The following is a 24,514-nucleotide window of genomic DNA, read 5'->3' on the forward strand; positions in this document are numbered from 1 at the left end:
AGGAGTGAAGGGAGCACAAGTGACACCAGGCCGCCATTTGGATTTCATTCTTTATTCAGTTTGGTCACATTAAACCAAATTAATCTGAAAGGTGGAATCCTGTTAAACAGATTTTCTCTGCTCTGCTATGTTTTTTTTTAATTATTCAGTAAAGTTGTTCCTTATTGGTTTTCCTGTCACTTCACATTCAGTTGTTTCAGTTCACAGGTTTCTGCTTTAAGTCTCATCTCAGTGTTTCAGTTTTACACCTGCAGACTTGGCAGCAGCTCAGTGAGTTTTTTGTATGAGTCTCTGTCACTGTGTGAAAGGGTAATTCCTATACTCATGACAGTAGTAGTGACCGGCATCTTCAGGCTGAACTCCACTGATAGTCAAATGGTATGAAGTTCCTGACCCACTGCCAGTGAAGCGACTCGGGGTGTCACCGTAGCGATTGCTTGTATAGTAGATAAGGAGTTTAGGTTTTTCTCCAGGTCTCTGCTGATGCCAGTTCAAGTACTTACCCGCATCACTCCCAGTGGTACAGCTGAAGGTGATGCTCGCTCCAATAGAAACTGACATTGGTGCTGATGGTTGAGTTAAAGAAATATGACAACTTGAGTCTGTAAGAAAAAAAATAAAAGAAATAAAGCTGTTAATGTATTCTGCAGTATAAAAAACCACTTTATACTACATTTTAACTCTTTTTGTCTTAATTCAATTAATGTTGAAATTCAATTACCATGAATGCTGAATACAAGTACAATAAGGAGGCCATTGAAAGGAGTCATTGTGACTGTAGATTCTGAAAGTGAGTCTCATTCAGGAAGTTTTAAACTCTGTCAGAGTGCTGAACCAAGATGGGCGTCACAAAGGGGTGTCTCTATGCAAACTACGCAATCCTGTAGATGCAAAACAAACAAGAACAGCAGAATGTGTGTAGAAAAACTAAAACGTGACCTCCATAAAGAAAATGGCCCTGACCTTGGCCTGTTCTGGCCATTGCTTTTGTTCCACTCACCATCAGAATTGGATGTTCAAGGCACTGTTATGATATAAAGTGGTACAAAAGTTACATCATTTATTGCTTTCACTCCTTTGTCTGCCATTAGTCTCTGTGGAGTTGTTGTATTCTCTATGTTGTCTGTTGTGGCACTTGGTGCCACGGCACACCTGCAAGTTGTTTTGCCTGCCTAAGGTAAAGTCATCCCTGATGGAGTATCACAGGAATCGTCGGGTAGAAGGGTCCTTTCATCGGATTGGCTGGCCCAGCGCTGTCTCAGCTATGGAATGGCCAACTAGGGGAGGCAGCTTGATGGCTGAGGTCTCCAGGACTCTAAACAAATTAAAATCATATTATGTGATATCATCTACTGTTAAATTCTGCTCCGTACTTGTAATATTTTTATTTTTATACTGTTTTGAGGATTTGTTCTGTTCTGTGTATTGTATTGTATTGTATTGACCCCCTTCTTTTTGACACCCACTGCACACTCAACCTGGAAAGGGGTCTCTGTTTGAACTGCCTTTCCCAAGGTTTCTTCCATCTTTTCCCTACAAGGGTTTTATTGGGAGTTTTTCCTTGTTTTCTTAGAGAGTCAAGGCTGGGTTTTGTCAAGGGGACTTTGTTCTATCTATCTATCTATCTATCTATCTATCTATCTATCTATCTATCTATCTATCTATCTATCTATCTATCTATCTATCTATCTATCTATCTATCTATCTATCTATCTATCTATCTATCTATCTATCTATCTATCTATCTATCTATCTATCTATCTATCTATCTATCTACCTGTCTATCTGTCTGTCTGTCTGTCTGTCTGTCTATCTATATATTATGATGGATAGCTGGGGCCCATGCCTGTGTAACAGGTGTCTGGTCACACTTATAGGTAATCTAACTTAGACAGCATTAAAATACCCGACTACGCCACCCAGTTTTATTAAGAGACTGGGAACTCCTGAAATTTACCAGTAATAGCACACAGGTTTCTTTAAATTGGGCGGTGAGTAAACACACAATGAAAGACACAACAGTAATTTCAGAAAAAAGCAACAGTAAGTTCTATTGTACAAGACAATATAAGGTACATTAAAAAGATACACGAACATAACAGAACCTAAACATATCAGGAATTAATTTCCTTTTTTTAAAAGGAAAATAAACAGTCCACACTCTAAAAGTCCGTAAAAACAAGAATTGGAGGATACAACCTTTAGTGGTGCAGAGTCCAGTTTGTGCACTGTGTTACACCAACACTTAATCGTTCAACTGTCCATGGATGCACTCTGTTCCCCGGACACTCGTTCCCCTACAGAAGTTGTGTCAAATTGTTGACTCCCTGTCAGCGTCTCTTCGTTGTTCCTTTTTCTTCCACTCTGGGCTCCTTGTGTTGCTGGGACCTAGGCACACCTCATTTCTCGTCTGTCAGCTTTGCTGGGTCCTTTCATGCAGATTCCCTCTCTCGGTGAACCCACAACTGGCGTCTCCTTGTGGAGCTGTCTCTTCCTCCCTGGAAGTGTTGCCGTCTTTGTGCCTCACGTCGTGCCAGCCAGGTACCCTTGTCTGCCTGCGAGCCCCTGTGCCCTGTCTGAGTGTCTTGGCAGCATTTCCTGTGGACTGTCCCTCCTGCCTTCTGCTGCCCAGGAGTTTATATTTACTTCAGTCCCTGCTGTTGTCAGTCCTGGACAAACAGTTTAATCAATGGCACATCTAAATTGCCTGGGTTTAACAATTAATGAAAACACAAGTTGACAAAATGTATGGTTACCAAACATTAATAAGTACAGATATGCTGATTAGAAACCAATATTTCCAAGCCAGGTAAATACAGGCATCCTCCAACGCCAGACTTCAAAGCAGTGACTCCCTTGCAAGACAGCAAATACCATTAATAAGTACAGACAGCCTTTTAACTTCTCACCCCCCAGTCCCAACAGTGGGTGCCTAATGGAACCACCCAGTGCACAAAAAATGTAAAAGTGTCCCCCTCTGACACCTGGCCGGGATGCCCCTTCACCACATCTGCCAGGGGGACAAGGGTGGGAAGCCCAGTATCTCCCCCTGGATGCTAGATGGCAGCCTCCCTGGGTTGCAGCGGTACCTTGGTCACCACCTAGGGCTTCATGGGGGTTGGAGTTCTGTGCAGCTCTGTGAGGTTCCGCAGGTGCTGCCAGGGGTTGCTGCAGCAGGAGGTGCTGGCCCCTTTTGGGCACTGGTTTCGTCACACCCGGAAGTGCAGCCGGATGTTGCCAATCAAGCACCTGGAGCACTTCTGGGTACCCAATAAAAGGGAGCCAGCAACCACCACTCAACGTCCAGAGTCGGGTGGTGGAGGATAAGGTTGCCTGGGTGGAGTGGTGGTGCCTGAGAGAGAAGAAGAGTGCTTGGTGGTATTTGTATACTGTGCTTGGGACGGTGTTGTGGCTGGAGGGATTACAGGGAAGACATGCCCTCCAGCTGAAGAATAATAAACAGTTTATTCATTTTACACGTGCCTCCTGTATCCAATCTATGTCGGGTCAGGCACTATACAGTGTCCATCTTACACTATCTATAACACCATAAAGATCTTCATGTCAGTTTGACTAGAAAGCTACAAGCATGGTATCTCATCTAGGCTGGATTCTTTACTGCACTTGATGCCTTGCAACACAGACTGTACCTCTGTGCAATTATGAAGCAGATTAAAAGTAAAGAGAGAAAACAGATTAGAAGACAAAGTGCACTTCACATTTACAGACAAAAATCTGCAAGAGGCAAGTGGAAACCATTCTTTAAAACAATAAAAAAAAAAAATTAAATGTAAAATGTCAGTACCACTCACAGTATGAAGCAACAGATGATGATGAAAAAAAAAAAAAAATTTGAAAACCAAAAATTTTATGTGAACTGTAACAACTTTATGGAGGATTCCCGGTTAGATAGCAAAAACTTCTATAAAGGTGAGAAACGGACTGTTCATAATCAGTGTTCAGAGAGGATTGTCAGAGGCTTTTAGCTCCAGATGAATCTTCACTATGACCCCAGTGTCGATAGTCTGAAAAAGCTGAAGGTTTAGAGGGTTCAAGTCTTGTTAAAAACTTACTAAAGAAGCAACAGGTGATAAATCTGAAGAAAGTTTCATTATTCAAAAGTAGCTATTACAAATTATTCTTAGTTCATGCCAAGATAGCTTTCTTTAAAATATTTTAAGATTTTAAGGTCTGACAACCTCATATTTGAAAAGTGTAGAAAGGCAATGTTGCTGCGTCAATGATCTGGGGCCTCATGTATAAACGGTGTGTATGCACAAAAATGTTGCCTACACCCATTTCCACTCTCACATAACGATGTATAAAAGCTAAACTTGGCGTAAAGCCACACACAATGTCACGCCATCTCAATCCCAGATGTACATAAGTTCCCTGCTCAGTTTTAGAAACTGGCGGCACCCAGCATCAAAGCAGTGCTATTGTTCCTGTGTGGTTTCCCTTTCTTTTTTAGATCCAAATCACTGACGCGGCTTTATCAAATACACTGAAATTAACTGCATATTGTTTATTAGTTTAAGGCATCTGATTGTAATGAACCTGTAACAATATAATGGTCCACGGCATGGCCAAACTATTCCATATACCATAGCTGCTTTAGCGTTGTTACTCCCAGGTGTTTATCCCACTGTATCTGAGTGTGGAATCACAGCTCTACAGCAGCTGATTGGAAAGAGAATTACCGGTATACAGCATCAAGCACACGCTGCCTCAGCCATTCGCACTGTCTATTGAACTGGCTCTATCCTGGTCCACTGCTCTTTTCGATTTACATGCTTCCGGGGCATAACGTGAGCTACCACAGCTATGCTCGTGACACACAACTGTATTTATCAATAGGGCCTGATGACCCCGACTTTCTTGGTTCACTGACACAATGTCTTACTTGTGTTTCTGAATGGATGAGTAGTAATTTTCTCAAATTAAATAAAGAGAAATTTTAGTAATTGACAATAATGGATATAATGAGGTTATTAGAAATAAACCTGATGAATTAGGATTAAAAGTCAAGAAGGAGGTAAGGAATTTTAGGGTAACTATTGACTCCGACCTGAATTTTAAATCACATATTAATCAGATTACTAGGATAGCATTTTTTCACTTAAGAAATATGGCAAAAGTTGGACCTCTTATAACATTGCAAGATGCTGAGAACTTCGTTCACGCTTTTGTTTTCAGTCGACTAGATTACTGTAATGCACTCCTCTCAGGACAACCCAAAAAAGACATCAATCGATTGCATCTAGTGCAGAATGCAGCTGCAAGAATCTTAACTCTTTTAGGCCTAATTATTTTTTCTTCCTTTTGTCCAGGGAAGAATATTTTTCCAAAAATCACAATTTTCTAAAAAGCACACAAAGCAATGGTTTCACACATAAATCAACATAAAATATTTATTTATGAAAATCTCTCTCTTTTTTATGTTCCATGAGCCCCTACAGTAGGCATATTCACATACTTATTACATACCTGTTTGTCCCATCACTCATAATCTGAAAGACACTTTCTGCTAAAAGACAGCTTGAAGAAGTCAAAGGGCTGCTAATCCATAGTGTCCACCCGCAGGCCACATCGTTTAGTTAAGTCCAGCTTGTCTCTCACAAATCGATGTCTGTGTAGCCCTCCCAGGGTGAATGGTTTTGTTGGTGCATCAGCTGCACGACTGTGTCCAGCACTACAATCAGCTGGCGACTGGTCAGCTGATACAGGCACACGACTTTCGTTTTCAATCTCCAGATCACTTATATCAAAATTGGAGTTGGATAAGTCAGAGTCCAATTCAGCAATAACACGCAAAAAATAAATAATATGCACAGAGTAATTTTTTTTTGCATTTGCTTCAGTCTCTCACCCAATGTTGATGCAATTCTAGACATTGCTTACTCTACGCTACTCATGCACACGCAGGGTTTCAACATGAAGTCAACAGCAAACAGTCCTCCGAGCAAAGAGGGTCTACCTATAACGTAATGGTGAGTTTTATCAGCATTTACAGCTTTCTTTCACCCTCTGCCCCGATATTCCTCCTCAACCCCAAATTTGCAACTGTATTAATTAAACTGGAGGCTGCTAGTTCCAACACTGAAGCTGCGAAAGAATTCGTGAAAAATTTCACAAAATTAGTGGAGGACGAAGGCTACATCCCGCAACAAATCTTCAACTATGACGAGACTGGATTGTTCTGGAAGAGGATGCCGAAGAGGACCTACATTACCCAGGAAGAGAAGGCTATGCCCGGCCATAAACCAATGAAGGACAGGTTAACCATTTTGCTGTGTGCTAACGCTAGTGGCGACGTAAAAATCAAGCCGCTACTCGTTTACCAATTTGAGAACCCTCGTGCTTTCAAGCAGCACAATGTAAGCAAAGCCAGACTACCAGTGATGTGGAGGGCAAACACGAAGGATTGGGTCACAAGGACTTTGTTTTTGGAATGGCTTTCGCTCCCACCAGCTAAACAGCTAAAAACACCAGAAACCCAAGAAATCACAAGAGCGAAAACACCTGGAGGAAAACATCCCTCCATCGTGGAGCCAGGCTCTCCCTCAAAACTGTTACACCCCCCCACCCCAGTGTTCCTCCTCACTTCATGCCAGACCTCGACTCATGCAAGGTTACTTTTCTTGGTGGGTTATGGTTAGTTTTTGTATTACGGATTTTTCAAATGTTCATTTTTTGGTTCGTAACGTGAATTGTTGCCGTGTTACTTTTCTCTTTTTTCAAATGTTCATTTTTTTCCCTGTGCTTAAAACTCATTAAAAAAAAGTGTTTACAGCGAGTGGTTCATAGCAGGATTTGTTGCAATGTTACTTTTCTTGGTGGTTTATTAAATTACAGATTGTTCCTTTTTTTCCCCTGTGATTAAAACTCATTAAAAACGTGTTTATACAGCGATCGGGCACGAACTCCTGCAATGTTTTCTTGGTTGCTTGTGGTTGGTTTTTAAATAAAGTTCGGATTTGTTCAAGTGTTCCTTTTTTTCCCCCTGTGCTTAGTGTTTATACAGTGATTGGGTCATAAGGCTATAGTGCAAACTCTTGCAATGTTAGTTTTCTCTGTTGTTCAAGGTTTTCTCAGTGTTATTCAACTTACGATGTGCATTCTATGGTGTAATTAACTATATTTGTGCTTAAAAATCTTTAAAAAAATATATTTACATACAGTTCATATGGTCTGGAACAGATTAATTGTATTTACATACAATCCTATAGGGGAAATTGCTTCGGTTCATGACCAAATCGGTTTACGACCAGAGGTTTGGAACGAATTATGGTATTGAACCGAAGTTCCACTGTACCTTGAACCATAGAACTATTCTATGGGGTTGAGAATAGAGGAAATGGGCTGGCTAGAACAAATTGGAAAACCAGGGATGATCAGTAAACCAGTTGTGTATGGATGTAGCTCAGTGAAAACTTACATTGTCCCAGATCAAAATGTATAGTGACAACTCTGCCCTTCCAGCCTCATTTTGTTGTCATCGTCGCTCAACATTCTCGAAAAGGTCATCTACGAAATTCAACAGATGTGTTGTGTTGTAAGGGCCCCGGATGGCAGGGTGTTAGAGAACTCCATATTCACTTTATGGCTGCACACATGGTCACATTGCCTCCCCTCTGCCCAGGGATTTCCACAATGGCACGCTGCCCAATAATGTTGCGGACTCTTCCCCTACTTTTAGAGAGGTTAAATCCAGCTTCATCAACAAAGATGTATTCATGTGAGCTGTTGCTGGCATCAGCCTCTATTATCTACAATGAAAGGACAGAAATAAGCACACTGTACAGTAAAATGTTTGAACTTTGTATGTACACTACATCAGTATGAAACTTTTTACTGCATCATGACCTGATACTCATACCCTATGAGGCTGCAATGATCTTATCTGTACATATTGCAGCCATTGCCTCTTGATTCATAACAGGTCCAAGCAATGCCTCAGCCTCAAGACGCAACAGTTTCCAGTGGTACCATCTCTCTCTGTGTAGATGAAAATGGACTCCATAGTAAAAGGCCTACAAAGACCCCACTTCAAAGAGAGAAACACAGACAAACTTTGGAATTTTGTTGGCAATCCGCAGTCCTTCTGAGAAAATGTTTTTCAAACAGATAAAATCAAAACGATGCCTTTTTAGGAAATCACACCAACTGTGTGTTCACAGTAAACAAAATGAGGCTTTCAAATTACAGAATGTCATGCCTACATTGAAACATGGAGGAGGCTCAGTGATGGTTTTGCTTTTGCTCTGCAGCCTCACTGAATTTGTGCGGGACACAAGGGACTCAAGGGATGAAATATACAGTCCAGTGTCAGAGAGCTGTGTCTCAGTCACAGGTCATGGACCATCAAACACAAAACATGAATGATGCCCCAATGGATTGGCAATTAATTGCAGTGCCCTGTACTAATAATACCTTTTATTATTTCGAATACTTGGGGCATATCACTTCTTAATCTTTGCTTGCTTAAAACCCACAGTTTCCTGATCAAATACAGTTTAATGTAATCAAAAAAGGAAATGAAAGGCCATTTTCCACATGATCTGTCATTAAGGGATTTTTAGATGAGGTCTCAACATTGTCAGCAGTGCTACTATTTTGAGTCAAATTTAGTGTAATAAAAATAATAAAAGACTTCCTCAATTTTGACAAATGCATCTTCACAAGGAGTTTTTTGTACGACTCTTTATCACTGTGTGAAAGGAGTGCTATTGCCCTGTTGACAGTAATAATGTCCTGCATCTTCAGACTGGAAACAACTGATTGTTAGGGTGAAGCTGGTCCCAGAGTATTCAGCACTGAACCTTTCAGGAATTTCAGACATCCGGTTAGTACCCCACCATATTAGGAGCTGTGGAGCCTGGCCAGGTTTCTGAAGGTACCAGTTCACATCTTCGCTAACAGAGCTAGACGCCTTACAGTTGATGGACACTCTTTGTCCTAAACTCACAGACTGAACTGATGGAGACTGAGTCAGAACAATCTGACAGCTTGAGTCTGTGAACCAAAAGAGAGAAAGAGAGATTTACAGTGTGATATCTGATTGCAAACAAAAAAAAAAAGTTAATAAAAAAATAAGATTCAATGTTGCTGAACTGTTCATTATGTTTAATGAAGCTGCTGTAATTAAAACCTCTACCAACCATCTTCAGAACTCCTGACATTTTCTGAAAAACTTTTATTTTATTTTAATCTTCACTTCAAATCAAGTAAAGATAATGTTAAAATTAGAGAAACACCTCATGGAATCTAAAATGTCACTTCAGCAGACTTACCATGTGTAAGGAGCACTGCCATCCAAATCATAAGAGCCAAAGAAGTCATTGTGTTCATGTTTAAGTGGGCAATAGAATGAACAGGTTTTATAACTGAACAGAGATTATGTAAATTAGCTAACATATGCAAATGATGCTTAGTGAGGTGTTATGGGTGCTGAACGGAAATCTCACTGCAGGCGGGCTGAATCTCTGAGAGACAGTGTTCTGCAGACCTACACTAAGAGCACCCATGAATAAGAAACCTTAAAAAAACACACTTATAAAAGTTTGAGTATGACATGAGGAATGGTGTTATTCTGTTGAAGGCAAAACCTGAGAAAATATTGGGAACCAAAATTATAAATATGATGTAGTAGAAACCCACAATGGCCGGAATGGCTTTAGACCTCTCCAGTAAATACTACTAAGTACCTGATCATTGTTTTAGCTAATGCCGTGTGTTATAACAGTGATATGTGATTATTTTTATTCTGTTAGTTATTCAAGATGTCATAGAGGCAGCCATCTTACCAATGAGGTCCAAACATCCCTTTCTCCAGTCACACTTGCCAACTCATACTGTGAAACCCAATGCAAATATAATAAGATATACAGTAATCCTCCCAGCGAGACCTAGATCTTGACCAGGGTCTCCTCCTGTGTGCTCAGGCCTATAACACCTTCACAGGGTGGCATCCATATCAGATGCCCGAATCAACTCAGCTGGTTCCCCACAATGCAGAGGGTCAGCATCTCTCTTCTGAGCCTCTCCCGAATATCTGTGATTCTCACCCTATCTCTAAGAAAAATATGATCATTTTGAAAATGAACCACTTGTGTTGTATTAAGGTTGACTGGGACATTCGTCACTTGCTTTTAAGCTGATTATTTTAGAGGTGCTGAAGATTGCTACTGAAGGTGGGGACAGAACTTTAAGATCCACCAAAATCAAACTTCTTTACACTCTTTGAAATGAAGTACTACTACACTTTCATCTGATCATTCTGTGTACCCACTGTGTTCAATTTTGGGTTGCAGGAATTTGAGATTACCCCAGCACCATCAGGCCCAAAGCTGTACTCAGCCCTCAAACCAACCCAGGACTTGATGCCAGTCCATTGCAGGTCACATGTCCACTCACTCACTAGTTCTGGGCCAGTTTGGACTCATCGATGACCTTACATGCTAGAATATGTGAAGAAGAACAGAATTCCTGGTGAAAAACCAAACAGGCCTGAGGAGAACATGCAAACTAAACAAAGACATCAATCACAACTAGTGTCGTGGAATTCAGAGTCACGAGTACTAACCGTTGTGCTGCCCGAATGACTAATCTACAGAAGACAACAATACTCAGTCTTTAGAGAATTTGTAACCAAATTTTCATTTAATGATGAACAGCTTAGATCAACACACTTGATAAAATTTGATTTATCTCTCATGTTTGTCAATATAAAAGATATGCTGGGGAGCTTGTCTGATCTTTACTATAGATACATTTGAATCTTTGGACTGAGCTCTACACTGATATTTAATTTTCACAATTAAAAACACAACATGAATGGCCTACAGTCATGGAACTTGTTTTTTTTCTGTTACTGAGTTGTCCAGAATAGATGCCACTGAATACATTGTACACTAATATACCGCTCAGTTCATAGTTGCTTCCCAGGTCCTCCCTGCGTGGAGTTTGCATGTTCTCCCCATGTCTGTGTGGGTTTCCTCCGGGTGCTCCAGTTTCCTCCCACAGTCCAAAGACATGCAGGTTAGGTGCATTGGCGATTCTAAATTGTCCCTAGTATGTGAGTCTGCGTGCCCTGTGGTGGGCTGGCACCCTGCCCAGGGTTTGTTTCCTGCCTTGCGCCCTGTGTTGGCTGGGATTGGCTGGTGATTGGCTGGTGATTTGGGTCAGTATTGCAGGGCTCATGCCGCATGTCGTTGCCTACATTGGCAGCCCTACAATGCCATCGTGATTCTACATGGGTCCTTCCATTTGGTTCCAAGTGCTCTCATCTGCCTTGTGATTTGGGTGGGTGTTGCAGGCCCACCTTACATCACTGTCACAATTTTCCATGCTTTACTCCAGGCAGCCTATGTTGTCTCATCTGCCTTGTTCACTGCTTGGACATTTTATGCAACCTTAAACTTAACTTGGGCTCAGAGCTTGCATTATCTGCCTCACTTTCCCTAACTTTATGAGTTGATCCAAGCCAGGATCCTTAAGAAGACCTGAAAGTCGCTGCACACCTAGACTAATGGACTTTAGCAGCAGAGAAATATCTCCAAAGTGCTTCAGGAAAACAGCAAGCTGAAATAAAACTGGAAGTGGATGGGAAGGTTTAAGAACCTAGATATAACAAAACTATAACTTAAAATTCACATATTTACGTATAGTTTTGATGCACTGTATGTATGTTAGTTCAGGTTAGTATGAATTCAGCACACATACACGAGAAATGCTACTGGGGCTCCTTGATACCAACAGCAATATGCCTGCATAAAGCATCACTGTGACTGGAACTGTGAAGTCAGAAGTGTTTTTCTTTTTAATTTTCTTGATTTATAGCCATTGTGGTGTGTGTCCAGATCAAAATGTGTTTGTTTGTGTGTGTGTTTGTGTATTTATGTATTTATATACTTATCTATCTATTTATGTATTTATTTATTTAAAAAGCTAACATTATTTAACATTAGTTAAATTGGTGTTTCCATATCACAAAATAATATGATATATATATATATATATATCCATCCATCCATTTTCCAACCCGCTGAATCCAAACACAGGGTCACGGGGGTCTGCTGGAGCCAATCCCAGCCAACACAGGGCACAAGGCAGGAAACAATCCTGGGCAGGGTGCCAACCCACCGCAGGACACACACAAACACACCCACACACCAAGCACACACTAGGGCCAATTTAGAATCGCCAATCCACCTAACCTGCATGTCTTTGGACTGTGGGAGGAAACCGGAGCGCCCAGAGGAAACCCACGCAGACACGGGGAGAACATGCAAACTCCACGCAGGGAGGACCCGGGAAGCGAACCCGGGTCCCCAGATCACCCAACTGCGAGGCAGCAGTGCTACCCACTGCGCCACCGTGCCGCCCATATATATACAGTGGAACCGCGGGTCACGAATGTCTGGGACCATGTACAAATCGAGTTACGACCAAAAACTTCACCAAACTTTTGCATCTGTTCATGACCACACACTCGGGTGACGAACAAGCCAGTTTCCCTTCCGGTTCGTACGCGCCGATGATTTCCGCACGTGTTCAGTCTCTCCCTGTGCATTCCCTGTGCAGTGAGCAAGAGAGAGAGAGAGTGCGAGAGAGCAAGCGAGAGAGAGAGAGGGCTGGCCGCATAAGGCAGAGAAGACAGTTAAAGAATGCACCAGGTTTGTTTTTAAAGAGACCGATTTGAGCATTGTTTTAACCTCGTTGTATTTAATGAAGACTTTTTTCTATTGGATTTTAACATCAACTTCACTTCTGCTTACAGCGATCGGTTCATAGCATGCATTATTGCAATGTTACTTTTCTTGGTTGTTTATTAAATTGCAGATTTTTCAAATGTTCATTTTTTCCCTGTGCATAAAACTCATTAAAAAAAAAGTGTTTACAGCGAGTGGTTCGTAAGGCTGTAGCGTGAACTCTTCCAATGTTACTTTTCTCTGTTCAAGGTTATCTCAGTGTTATTCAATGTTTTTACATTTAGTTTACTATTATGCTGTGCATTCTGTGGTGTAATTAACTATTTTTGTGCTTAAAAATCTTTAAAAAAATATATTTACATACAGTTCGTACGGTCCAGAATGGATTAATTGTGTTTACATACAATCCTATGGGGGAAATTACTTCGGGTCATGACCAAATCGGGTTACGACCAGAGTTTTGGAACAAATTATGGTTGTGACCCGAGGTTCCACTGTATACATATATATATATATTTATATTTATATTTTTTTAACATTAATAAGAACATGTCTAAATAAAAATAAATGTAACCATTGTATTCCTTGTTCTCTGAAACCCATCCAAACAATGCCTTGGTTATTTTTAAAGACAAGAGAATGACCTGAAAACATTAAAATGCAATTTAGATCATGGCTATAACTGTCTTTTTCAATTTCTTTGTTATCCACATAATATGATATTTTCAGACTTTTTTCTTAATTTTAGGATTTTTGCAGAGCCAGACTTTACTGCATCAACATGTTTGCAACTAGGAAACAGCCCTGGATAGGACATCTGTCAATCACAGGAATAATGGAGACGATGAACCCCTGGACGTCTATGATTTTCATCAGCTCAAGAACACAAAGCTCTATTGACCCCTAAGCCAAATGGCTGTGTGGCGCTACTGGGTACTCAGTGTTACACTACATGTTCAGAATTACTGAGATCTGATGATGGTGGAGTTGCTGTAAAAGTCTCTAAACTAAAATAATTTCTTTATGTAAATATCAGGATCTAAGAATTTTTTACATAGGAGCTAAATATACTTATGAAAATGCCTAAATTAAAAAAGTGTAGTTAGCATCTTTTTTGAAATGTTCAACAGTGCTTGCTTGAGGTGTTTGTGTTGATAAAAAAAAATAGGTTTGGTGTATAAAAATAAAAATCCACCCCTGCACTGCATTTATGATTCTTTCTATACATATTGAGAATGTAAGCACTCAAACATGGGAGTTAAGAATTTGAGAAATATACAGGAAAGACAATCCAAAAATACATGACGGTGCAAGATTGTAATGAGATTTGTATACAATTAAGAGGATTTTAAAAAGCATGGTAAAATATACTCCCTGTGGTGGGCTGGTGACCTGCCCGGGGTTTGTTTCCTGTCTTGTGCCCTGTGTTGGCTGGGATTGGCTCCAGCAGACCCCCGTGACCCTGTAGTTAGGATATAGCAGGTTGGATAATCAGTTTAAAAGATACTGAAATACTGATGTTATGTGTTTAAAAACAAAAGTGATAATGCACTCTAAATACGATCCATGAAACTCAGCATACATTATTATTTAGGGAGTCTTTTTATGTTCAGAAAACAGTGCCCAGCGTAAAATTAAAACTTAAAATGAAGAGCATGCATTTTGAATTGCAAATGAATGCTAAACATGAAAAGTGACTTGATTTTCATTTTCCATCTGTACGTTCTTTACAGATTGCTGGGATAAGAAAGTCAGTAACATAATAAAGGCTTCAAATATTCTTATAAATAAGTAACATTTCTGGATTAAAAAAGGCAGAACCTGGGAATTAACAACGTAATTAAATAAGGGGGGAGTCCACTCAGTAGCAGACATTTCTTGGTATGAAAACCTGCATCAACAGGAGACCTGAGCATGAAGTAGATCCCACCTTGTATTCTATAAAGTGTTAATTTCTCCACTGGGCATTCTGATTCCTTGATCAGGAATGTGGCAGTTCAAGTGACACCAGGCACAGCACAATTTCCTAATGTTTTCATTAAGAAAGTTTATGTTTTGGTAAAGATGTGGCTGAAAATATTGTTATCCTTTTAATGTTTTTAAAAGATTATCACAGGTGTATTCAATCTTGCAATTATTGATTCAGCCCATTTAACTCCTTCCACTGTTTTATGAAAAACAGAGAGTTGTCCAAGGAGGCAAGACATATGGCAATAGCTAAGTATGGTCAAACGTAAAGGTGACAAGACAATCTCGAGAGGGTGTGATGTTCCTGTTGCCAATAGTTTAAAACAAGTTTAAGGCCCATGCACTGTAGCCAGTATCCCAGGATGAATAAAAACTGACCCACGATTGAAGAGAAGGACTGTTTGAATGGTGGATAAAGAACCAAAGAAAAGTTAGAAGTTAGAGGTTGGAAGTTAGAAGAACTGATTATTTGTAGTGATCCCTTCAAGCAGACTTTTAATGATTATAACAGGTGTCTTTAATCTTGTAACCACTCATTCAGCCCATTTAAATGGAGAAAACAACTTACTGAACCGTTTTGTGAGAAGAAAAAACAAAGAGTTGTCCAAGAAGGCAAGAGAGACAACAACAGCCAAGTACAGCCAAATGTACCGTAAAAGCAACAAGACCATGTCCAAAAGGCTTGATGTTTCTGTTGGAAATATGACACTGTAGCCAACATTCCTGGATGTGGCCACACAAGAAAAACGGACCCAGGATTGAAGAGAAGGACTGTTTGAATGGTGAAGAAACAACCAAATAAAACTACAAAACAGGCCCAAGCCTCACTTTCAAGCTATAGATGCAAAATTTTCATGGTTGCACCATCTGTCTCTTTGTAGATGAAAACAGTCTCCATGGTAATAGACCTAGAAAGACCCCACATCTAAGAGAGAAACACAAACCAGCTCTGGACTTTTTGCCACAATGTATGGTGACAAACCACAGTCCTTCTAAGAAAATGTCCTTCAAACAGATAAAACAAAAAGGCCTTTTTGGGAAATCACACCGTTTGTTCACAGTCAACAAAATGAAGCCTTCAAAGTACAGAACACCATCCCTATCATGAAACATGGAGGAAGCTCAGTGAAGTTTTGAGGTTGCTCTGCAGCCTCATCGAATTTGTGCAGGACACCAATAAAATCAGGGCATTGTGATGAAATATACAGCCCAGTGTCAGAGAGATGTGTCTCCCTCCAGCTTGATAATGCCCCGAGGCATACCTCAAGTCTATACATAAATTTATTACCTGGCCCTTTTCACAGACATTCATCCACTCGGAGCTAATTTAAAATACTAGTTAATCTAAAATGACATCTTCAGGGATGTGGGAGGATAACTTGAAGAAAAACCCCATGCAGTCACCAGGAGAACATGTATACTCCACGTAAATAGCCAACAGGCAAGACATTTGAACTGGAGCAGAAAGTATCAATAACCACTGTGCCACTATATGACCGCCCTAGAAATTGTGTGCAATATCCATCCATCCATTTTCCAACCCGCTGAATCCAAACACAGGGTCACAGGGGTCTGCTGGAGCCAATCCCAGCCAACACAGGGTACAAGGCAGGAACCAATCCCGGGCAGGGTGCCAACCCACCGCAGGACACACACACACACACACACACACCCACACACCAAGCACACACTAGGGCCAATTTAGAATCGCCAATCTACCTAACCTGCATGTCTTTGGACTGTGGGAGGAAACCGGAGCACCCGGAGGAAACCCATGCAGACACGGGGAGAACATGCAAAATCCACGCAGGGAGGACCTGGGAAGCGAACCCAGGTCCCCAGGTCTTCCAACTGCAAAGCAGCAGCGCTATCCGTGCCGCCCTGCGCACAATATGCTGATCATAATATTAAATCATGATGCTGTGGAGACAATGACACTTAAGTGTACAAATAGGTTACATAAAATAGATGATTGCAGTTGATAGGCACTCTTTGTCCTAAACTCCAAAACTGGCCTGATGGAGACTGAGTCAGAACAATCTGATGAATTAATTTATTAATTAACTGTAGAAACACAAATTATCTTGTTTTCACTATTATATGAAAGATGTTTAATGTTCTGGCAATGTAATGGCACAGCAAGGAGCATTGCTCTGCTAATGTTTGGTTTCTTAGTGCAGCTCCCACATTGAGTTAATTTTGCATGAAGTTTGTTCAGAGTTTCAGTAGTATTGCTACGAGGATTCTGACTGCTTTCCAAATGTTGTTATGCCTTCTGACAACTACAGTTGAGCTCATAAATTGTGGCAATAGATTAAGGGCAATGAAAATAAACCCCTCGGGCCTGTACACATTGTGCTATATAACCTAACATTTTGTTAGCTTTCTTAACGTCTTCTCAACACTGCCTGAAGGTGGTTGTGTGGAGTCTACTACGAGTCCTAAATCCTTCTTATAAGGTGTAGTTTTGATTTTCAGACCTCCCATTGTATATTCAAACTTAACATTTTAATTCCTACATGCAATACTTTATATTTGCTGACAGTAAATGTCATCTGCCACAAATTTGCCAAAGCTTCTTCTGTAATGATTCAATTAATTCCAGATTATCTGCCAATCCACCTAGCTTGGTATCATCTGCAAATTTAATCAGCCTGTTACTTATATTCTTATCCAAATCATTTCTATATTAAAAATAGCAGCGGCCCTAGCATTGACCCCAGTGGAACACCACTCTTAACATCGGCCATTTCTGATATGGGGTTCCTCACACAATAACCCTCTGCTTCCTGTGTCTGAGGAAATTTTGCACCCATCTACAAACAATATCCTTCTTATGTTAGGTAATTTGAGGCTGATGACTGCAGATATTCAATGATAGACACTGAGGCCAGAAGTTATGTTAACTTTTTACTAAGAATGTTTTCTGTAACCACTTGTCCAAGATATCGCTTAACCCCACTGTGGCGCCCCCTGCTGCCTGGGAATACTACCAATAATTATTACATTAATTTCAATACGTAACAACCCTGAACTCCCACTTCTTTTAGTTTGATACCTACCTGTCATGTGGTACTTTATGAAATGCATTTTGAAACTCAAGATAAATAATATCATATGCTCCACTTTGATCATGCCCTTTTGTTGAAGCTCAGCCTCAATAACTCTCATTGGGTGTTCGACACTCAATAAGAAGTGCTTCAGGCAGTTGATACATTCTCCTCCATTGGCACGTTCTCAGTATAGCCAGTCCTTCATTGGTTTGATATGCTATTATGCAAAAAAAAAAAGCTCCTCTTGAAACGTTCACTCAGATTAGTCGTTCTATTTAGGATGCATTGCTCTCATCACTTCTATTATTGTATTACTAAGTGACTGAGCTTTGAACATGAAATGCTGTTTTGTTTTACAGCCCTGCTTCTTAAGGTGATTGTTGTGAAGATTTACTGTAACAGGAGTTGACAGTGGATGGTCTCTTTGTGCTTTATCTTCTGTTGCATTTACAGCACCAGGTGATACCTCCATTCTCCTCCTTCATGGATTTTGAGTGAAATCATTTCACACTTTTGTAATTGCACTCATTTCCTTTTCTATTTCTATGTGTTACCTTAACATATGGGTTGGGAGCTGGTGTTAAGATGGTCTATTTCTCCCATTGGTCTGAAGCATGGCTGTTTGGAATTGGCTTGGATCGGAAGCTTTTAAGTACCATGATGTCCTATTGGCTCTAGGGGTTGGACAGAACATCTATAAATGTACGTGCTTAACCTCACAATCTCTCTCTCTTGCTAACCTGTGATGATGAAGACAACACAATGAAGAGCACAGCTTAGCAGCCATATTGACCAGGCTTAAGGCCTGTTCTGAAGAAAGCTTAGCACCAATGATGCCTTAACTAGAGACATTTAAATAACTACAAGTCTGTGTGCCGCCTGAACTAAATATCACCATTTAATCAGTTTGTATGGTTGCCAATATTCAAATGTACTTTGCATTTTGTTATTATTTATGAATATTATCAGTAATACATTATTTTATGTGTAACTTAACTCCTGCTTGTCTTTTTACTACATCTAATTGCCTGAGGTTATAGATATAGAAGGGAAGGTGGGGATAAGTTATATACAATAATACCTTATAAACAGTGTTAAGTCTGTGAGATTAGGCATTCTGACAAAGGCTACATATTAATAATACAATAAGCGGCTGTTGTATGTAAAGTGCTTTATAAATAAAGTTGACTTGACTTGACTAGAGCAATATATTACTCTACCAAGACCAAACAGTTGCTTTTTTGCAAGAATCAATAACTTTAACTTAGGGGTGGCTTTTTATTCAAGCTACTCTTTTAGAGTTCTACAAATATATGAATGAGTTGTGAGTGGTTTGACACCTTTGTCCCTAGTTCTGCCTAAATTGGTGAGATGTACAGTAATGATGGACTGTCTTAACTATTAGTGATGATTCTAGCTTTGTACCTGACGATATGGAAAGGAGGCTTCGATAAATATACAACAGAAGTAGAAGAAAAAGAAGAATTAGAAAATAGATCAATGGGCAAATTGATGTTTTACATTGAAGAGCAATAAAATATGTAAAGGTAGCTGGAAGCAAAACCCTCAAGTAATAAGTTTTGATATATTAAAATGTTGGTTTAAAATACACTTGAACAATGACATTTAAAAAATGAAGAATCATATAAGAAAAAATGTCTGCCAATTATTATTCTTAAAACAATTGTGTTAATGCTGTGGGATCTTGCCCTGCAGACCAAACAACAGAATTGTAAGAAGTACCATAAACAGTTCAGTGGGCCTCTTTGTCAGTAATGCTGTCTGGAAAGGCTTGCTGGAGGATCAGCTGAAGATCCTCTGTGATATCAGTGTCTCATCTAGTTAAACATAAACTACACAAGATATGACTGAAGCTCTTCATGAACCTTGTCTGTTCGGTGCTCTACTCTAATAAGTCATGGCACCCTGTTCGGTTTAACATGTTACAATTATATAAGTAAAAATATCCTGTAACCCACCCCAACATAATGTAATATAATATACAGTAATGTCCAAGTAGATAGATAGATAGATAGATAGATAGATAGATAGATAGATAGATAGATAGATAGATAGATAGATAGATAGATAGATAGATAGATAGATAGATAGATAGATAGATAGATAGATAGATAGATAGATAGATAGATAGATAGATAGATACTTTATTAATCCCAAGGGGAAATTCACAAGTAGCACTTGACACTGGCATCAGTTTAATATAGGGCCTATAAAAATAAGAACATATTAAAGCATTCCTATGGATTACACTTAAGGAATTTAATTTATTATCGTTTTTTGATGGAATCCAACTGTACCCATCACAGTTATCCCTCCTCAGAGATTCAAACTCAAAAACATAAAGTCAAGACTTCACAACAAAGTTTACAAATGACAACAGCCCTTCTGAGGGGACTTCAGTATGACGGGTGGCTTCCATCGCTGATGTCTCTTGCAACAAACAGCAAAGAATCAAATGTTCTCTGTGTGGAGTTTTATTGGGATCAAAACATTTGTGTGCTTCTGGGATTTCTGTTTCTGTTTTTGAGTTTTTGGCATTTAGGTTTGTATAATTAAGTGCTGGATTTTTTTAGATTTTGAGGCTTGACCATTCCTTCAGTTCTAAGTTATTTTTTTTTATTATTAAATCCCATAAAATGCTTATGTTGTTGATTATGTTCTGTTTTGAGAACTAACATTCTCTTTGATGTTTTTCTTTCTATTGATTAAATTATTTATTAATATTTTCATTTGTTTTTCTGCATAAATTGTCCTTTAATTATATCCTTAAATAAGACAGACGGATAAAGAGTTGGGGTCCAAAGGGATGACTTGTTCTGCTTGGCCAGAAATCACATTGTGTTTATTAAACTTATTGCTCAATAAATATATAAAGAAGTTATGTATTTTGTAAATTTCTTTTGTTTTTTACTTTTCACCTTCCTATATAAGTTAATCGCATTGCTGGTATTGGCCAGTGCTTCGTTTGTTATAAGTTTCTTGTGATGCTTTTACTGTGTACTTTAATTATTAATCCCTGATATTGTTTTGTAATCTTGTTAATTCTGAACAGCACCTTGTGATGGCACGCACTGTTAATGCTGCTATTTAAAATAAGGTTATGTAATGGACTAGTTGCCTGTCTTTGACTGTTTTTTTTTTACCTGTTTTCAGTGTTGCAGGGATCTTCTCCAGCTCACCCAAGACCCTCATCTGGTTTGTGTCTGAAAATGAGGATGAAATGAGATTAGGTAGGTTGAAGGATGAATTAATAAATAAATGGAAAATTATTCTATTGAACTCTACATGGCCAGAGTCTATATAAGGAACAGAAACAATGAAGCAGTAGCACTAAGGATTAAATGTTTCCATTTTAAAATGATAATCTTTTATCTGTTTGTTTAATTTTCATTTATTTTCAGTATTGTTAATTAAATGTAATACAATAAAAATATGTTATTGGTGTGTCATTGCCTGATTAAATCATTCATAAAACTGCTTTTATTCCTGTCAGATAAGTTTGGGAAGACAGTATTAATGTGAATACTTTGATTTTGACTGTTAACCAGTGAGTTTAAATTTTAGATTTATTCATGAAGTTTCAATATAAACAAATTAGCTCTTACCAAACACATCTGTCATTCATTATTTTATGAGAGGTAGTGAGGAAATAATTGTGTTTTCAACAGACTTCAGCATGTTCAGATTGGTAGCTTGACCCTCAACACAGGCTCTCCACAGGATATTGTGCTGAGCCCCCATTTGTACTCCATGTTCACTTCTGAATTTGTGGCCAGTCACAGCTCCAACTCCATCATCAAATGTGCTGATGACACCAGCATCGTCAGCCTGATTACTAACAACAATAAAATGGTTTACAGAGAAAAGGTGTCCTGCTGACTTGGTGGTGCCAGGTCAATAATCTCACCCTTAATGTCAGCAAAGCTAAGGAGCTGCTCAGAGACTTGAGTAAACAGAAGATGCACCACACATCTCAGAGGATGCTGGAAACATGGTGAACAGTTTTAAATATCTTGAAATAACCATAAAGGATGAAATGAAGAAGACAGAACAATTTGTCTCCTGTCAGTAAAGATGAGCAGTGCCCCTACTTCACCAGATATCTGAGGGCAGGTTGCATTTCTCCATCTGTCCTCACTGACATCTAACACATGCACAGTGGAGTCTGAATTGTAATACAAAAACATGACAATAAACTTGACTTGACTTAAATAAGTTGGGTTTCAGGGCTTAATTTACATCTCATTATTTCTTATCCTGTATTGTTAACTAACTTTTCAACCACATTTATTTTTGTTAAATGTTCAGTCAAATATACTGATCCTTTTAAATTTATACAATCAACAGCCAGTTTAAATAAAAAAAAAAGATTTGTGTGAAAAAAAATCTACCAATTTTTGCTTTTTACTTTCCTGTAGTAGTCCTTGTATGTTCCAAAATTAAAAAAAAAAGCTTTAAACCAAAGAGTGTGCAGAGAGTGCAAAGAATCACAAATGCTGTTGTCCTACTTGTTCTGACTTACAGAGCACTCATATTGTTACATGAGGAGTGCAGGCAGCACAAGTGACATCAGGCCACCATCTGAACCTGTGACTGTGCAGATGATTCCTTATTCAGTTGGTCACACTAAACAAAATGAATCTAAACAGTGGAATCACAGATTTCTCTAAGGCAGATTTTCTGTGCTCTGTATTTTTTTTTTTCATTTTAAATTTTCAGTAAGGTTGCTCCTCTTTGGTTTTGCTCTTAACTCACATTCACTTGTTTCAGTTCATTGGTTTCTGCATTAAGTCACATCTCAGTGTGTCAGTTTCACACCTGCAGACATGACAGCAGCTCAGTGAGGTTTTTGTATGAGTCTCAATCACTGTGTGGTAAGCTGCTGCCCTGCTGACAGTAGTAATGACCGGCGTCTTCAGGCTGCACTCCATTAATGGTCAAACTGAATGAAGTTCCTGACCCGCTGCCACTGAAGCGACTCGGGGTGTCACCATAGCGAGTGCTCGCGCTATAGATCAGTAGTTTAGGAGTTTGTCCAGGTCTCTGCTGGTACCAGGCCATGGCAGCACCCACACTACTCCCAGTAGTACAAGTGAAGGTGACGCTCCCTCCAGGAGGAACTGACTTTGGTGCTGATGGTTGATTCACAGAAATCTGACATACTGAATCTACAGAAAAAAGAAAAAAAATCAAAGATATAATCAGGTAAGTCAAGAAAAACAGTAATCATATGTTAGTAACTGTAAAATTTAGATTTAAAACTTATTATTCTTTTTCTTCTTTTTTTCACTTAATATAAAAGTTGTTTACCTTGAATGAAGGCTATGAAGACAGAAAGCAGAACCAGTGCAGTCATGGTGGCTGTAGATTCTGAGTGTGTTTCCTTCAGGAAATTATAAATGCAATCAGAGTGCTGAACTGAGATGGGCGTCACTAAGGGGGGCGTCTTTATGCAAACTGACCACCGCACTGCACCTGCAGACAGACAAGAAAGGAAGATGATTGCTGAGCTTTGATGAATGTGCTCACTTGACCAACATATATATTACAGATTGATATTAAGGTTCAGCTCAAAGTCCACAACCTTGTTAGTTGTCAATGAAAATTAAAAACAAGCCCTGAATGCTTTTAATTCTTTAGATGGCCCAGAGGTGAGTGTGCTGCTTCACAGCTTGGAGGACTCGAGTTCCATTTCCAGGCCGTCTGTATGGAGTTTTCACTTTCTCCTTGTGTTCTGTTAGTTTTCTCCCAAGCACTGAGGTTTCCACGATCTACCCAGTTACATTGACTGCCAAGTGTAAATGGGTTGACATCTTGATAGAGGCTAGCTCCTTCTTTAATGTATTGCATTGGGAAGCAGACTTCAGCTCCTTGAAAAACAAGAAACAGACAAAGGAATTGGGATAGACAGGTAAAGTGCAGAGGATACAAAAGGGTGACAAAAAAGCTAATCTCTTAAATGACAAATAATAATTATCCAAATGTTGGCTTATTTCACAGCCTCCAGTAGCAGTGGACAAACATAAATAATAAAAAAAATCTCACAATTATTCTAAGCAAAGTCAGAGAACAACTACAATAAAAGTGTAAAAGGTCAGTCAGAGATCAGACTTGGCACAAGGAGAGTTAAGTTTGGTGGATCTCATCAGCCTGATGAAACGACAGAAATGGGTGACGTACTGTGACTAGTGCAGTGGAGCTCTCTGTGACTGTCACTGTTTACTCAGATGTGTAGGAGGGTCTCGGGTCATGTCAAAATTCGGGAACAAGTTTAAATTCTTGGCATGAGCTTTAGTCATTTATTCATCATCTACAGAATGTGTGTTTGCTGGAGACTTTTTCTCACTTGCTGTGTGTGTTACTGACTTTACATGTAAACCATAAGACACTGAACAGTTTTATGTTAGTGTTAAAATGTTAATTCTGTATGTTTGAATTAGATATGTGAAATGATCTTACATCTACTGAAATTGCATTTCACCATATACTGTAAAGCTAAAAATAATATTTTCATAACTGGCAAAAATTTTCTATAGTCAAAAACATCTCAGTTTGTTATACGAGCTACAGTGCAATTGTTTGTTTATTATGAATACCAGGAGGGTGGCAAAGTGGCACATATGACATTTTTACTTAATATATAATCCTTTACAATGTATTACAAGTATATACAGTAATTTTATTGCTAAATTGAGAGCTGCCACTGACATAAATCACTCCTGAAAAGATACTTAAAAAATCCTCCAGCACTGTTACACC

General features: G+C 39.3%; 1 gene segment (V, D, J or C); it reads right to left on the reverse strand.

Annotated features, from left to right (window-relative positions):
• LOC114651611 (Ig kappa chain V-V region MOPC 173-like) overlaps positions 1-23,498 on the reverse strand; it is an 83,442-nt gene extending 59,944 nt beyond the window's left edge. Inside the window, 1 exon segment of the V gene segment in view lies at positions 23,066-23,498. Within this exon segment, the coding sequence occupies positions 23,066-23,111 (46 nt within the window).
• Positions 23,499-24,514: the final 1,016 nt, after the last annotated feature.

The sequence above is a fragment of the Erpetoichthys calabaricus genome, chromosome 5 (genome assembly GCF_900747795.2).
Source record: "Erpetoichthys calabaricus chromosome 5, fErpCal1.3, whole genome shotgun sequence".
In the NCBI taxonomy this organism is placed as follows: Eukaryota; Metazoa; Chordata; class Cladistia; order Polypteriformes; family Polypteridae; genus Erpetoichthys; species Erpetoichthys calabaricus.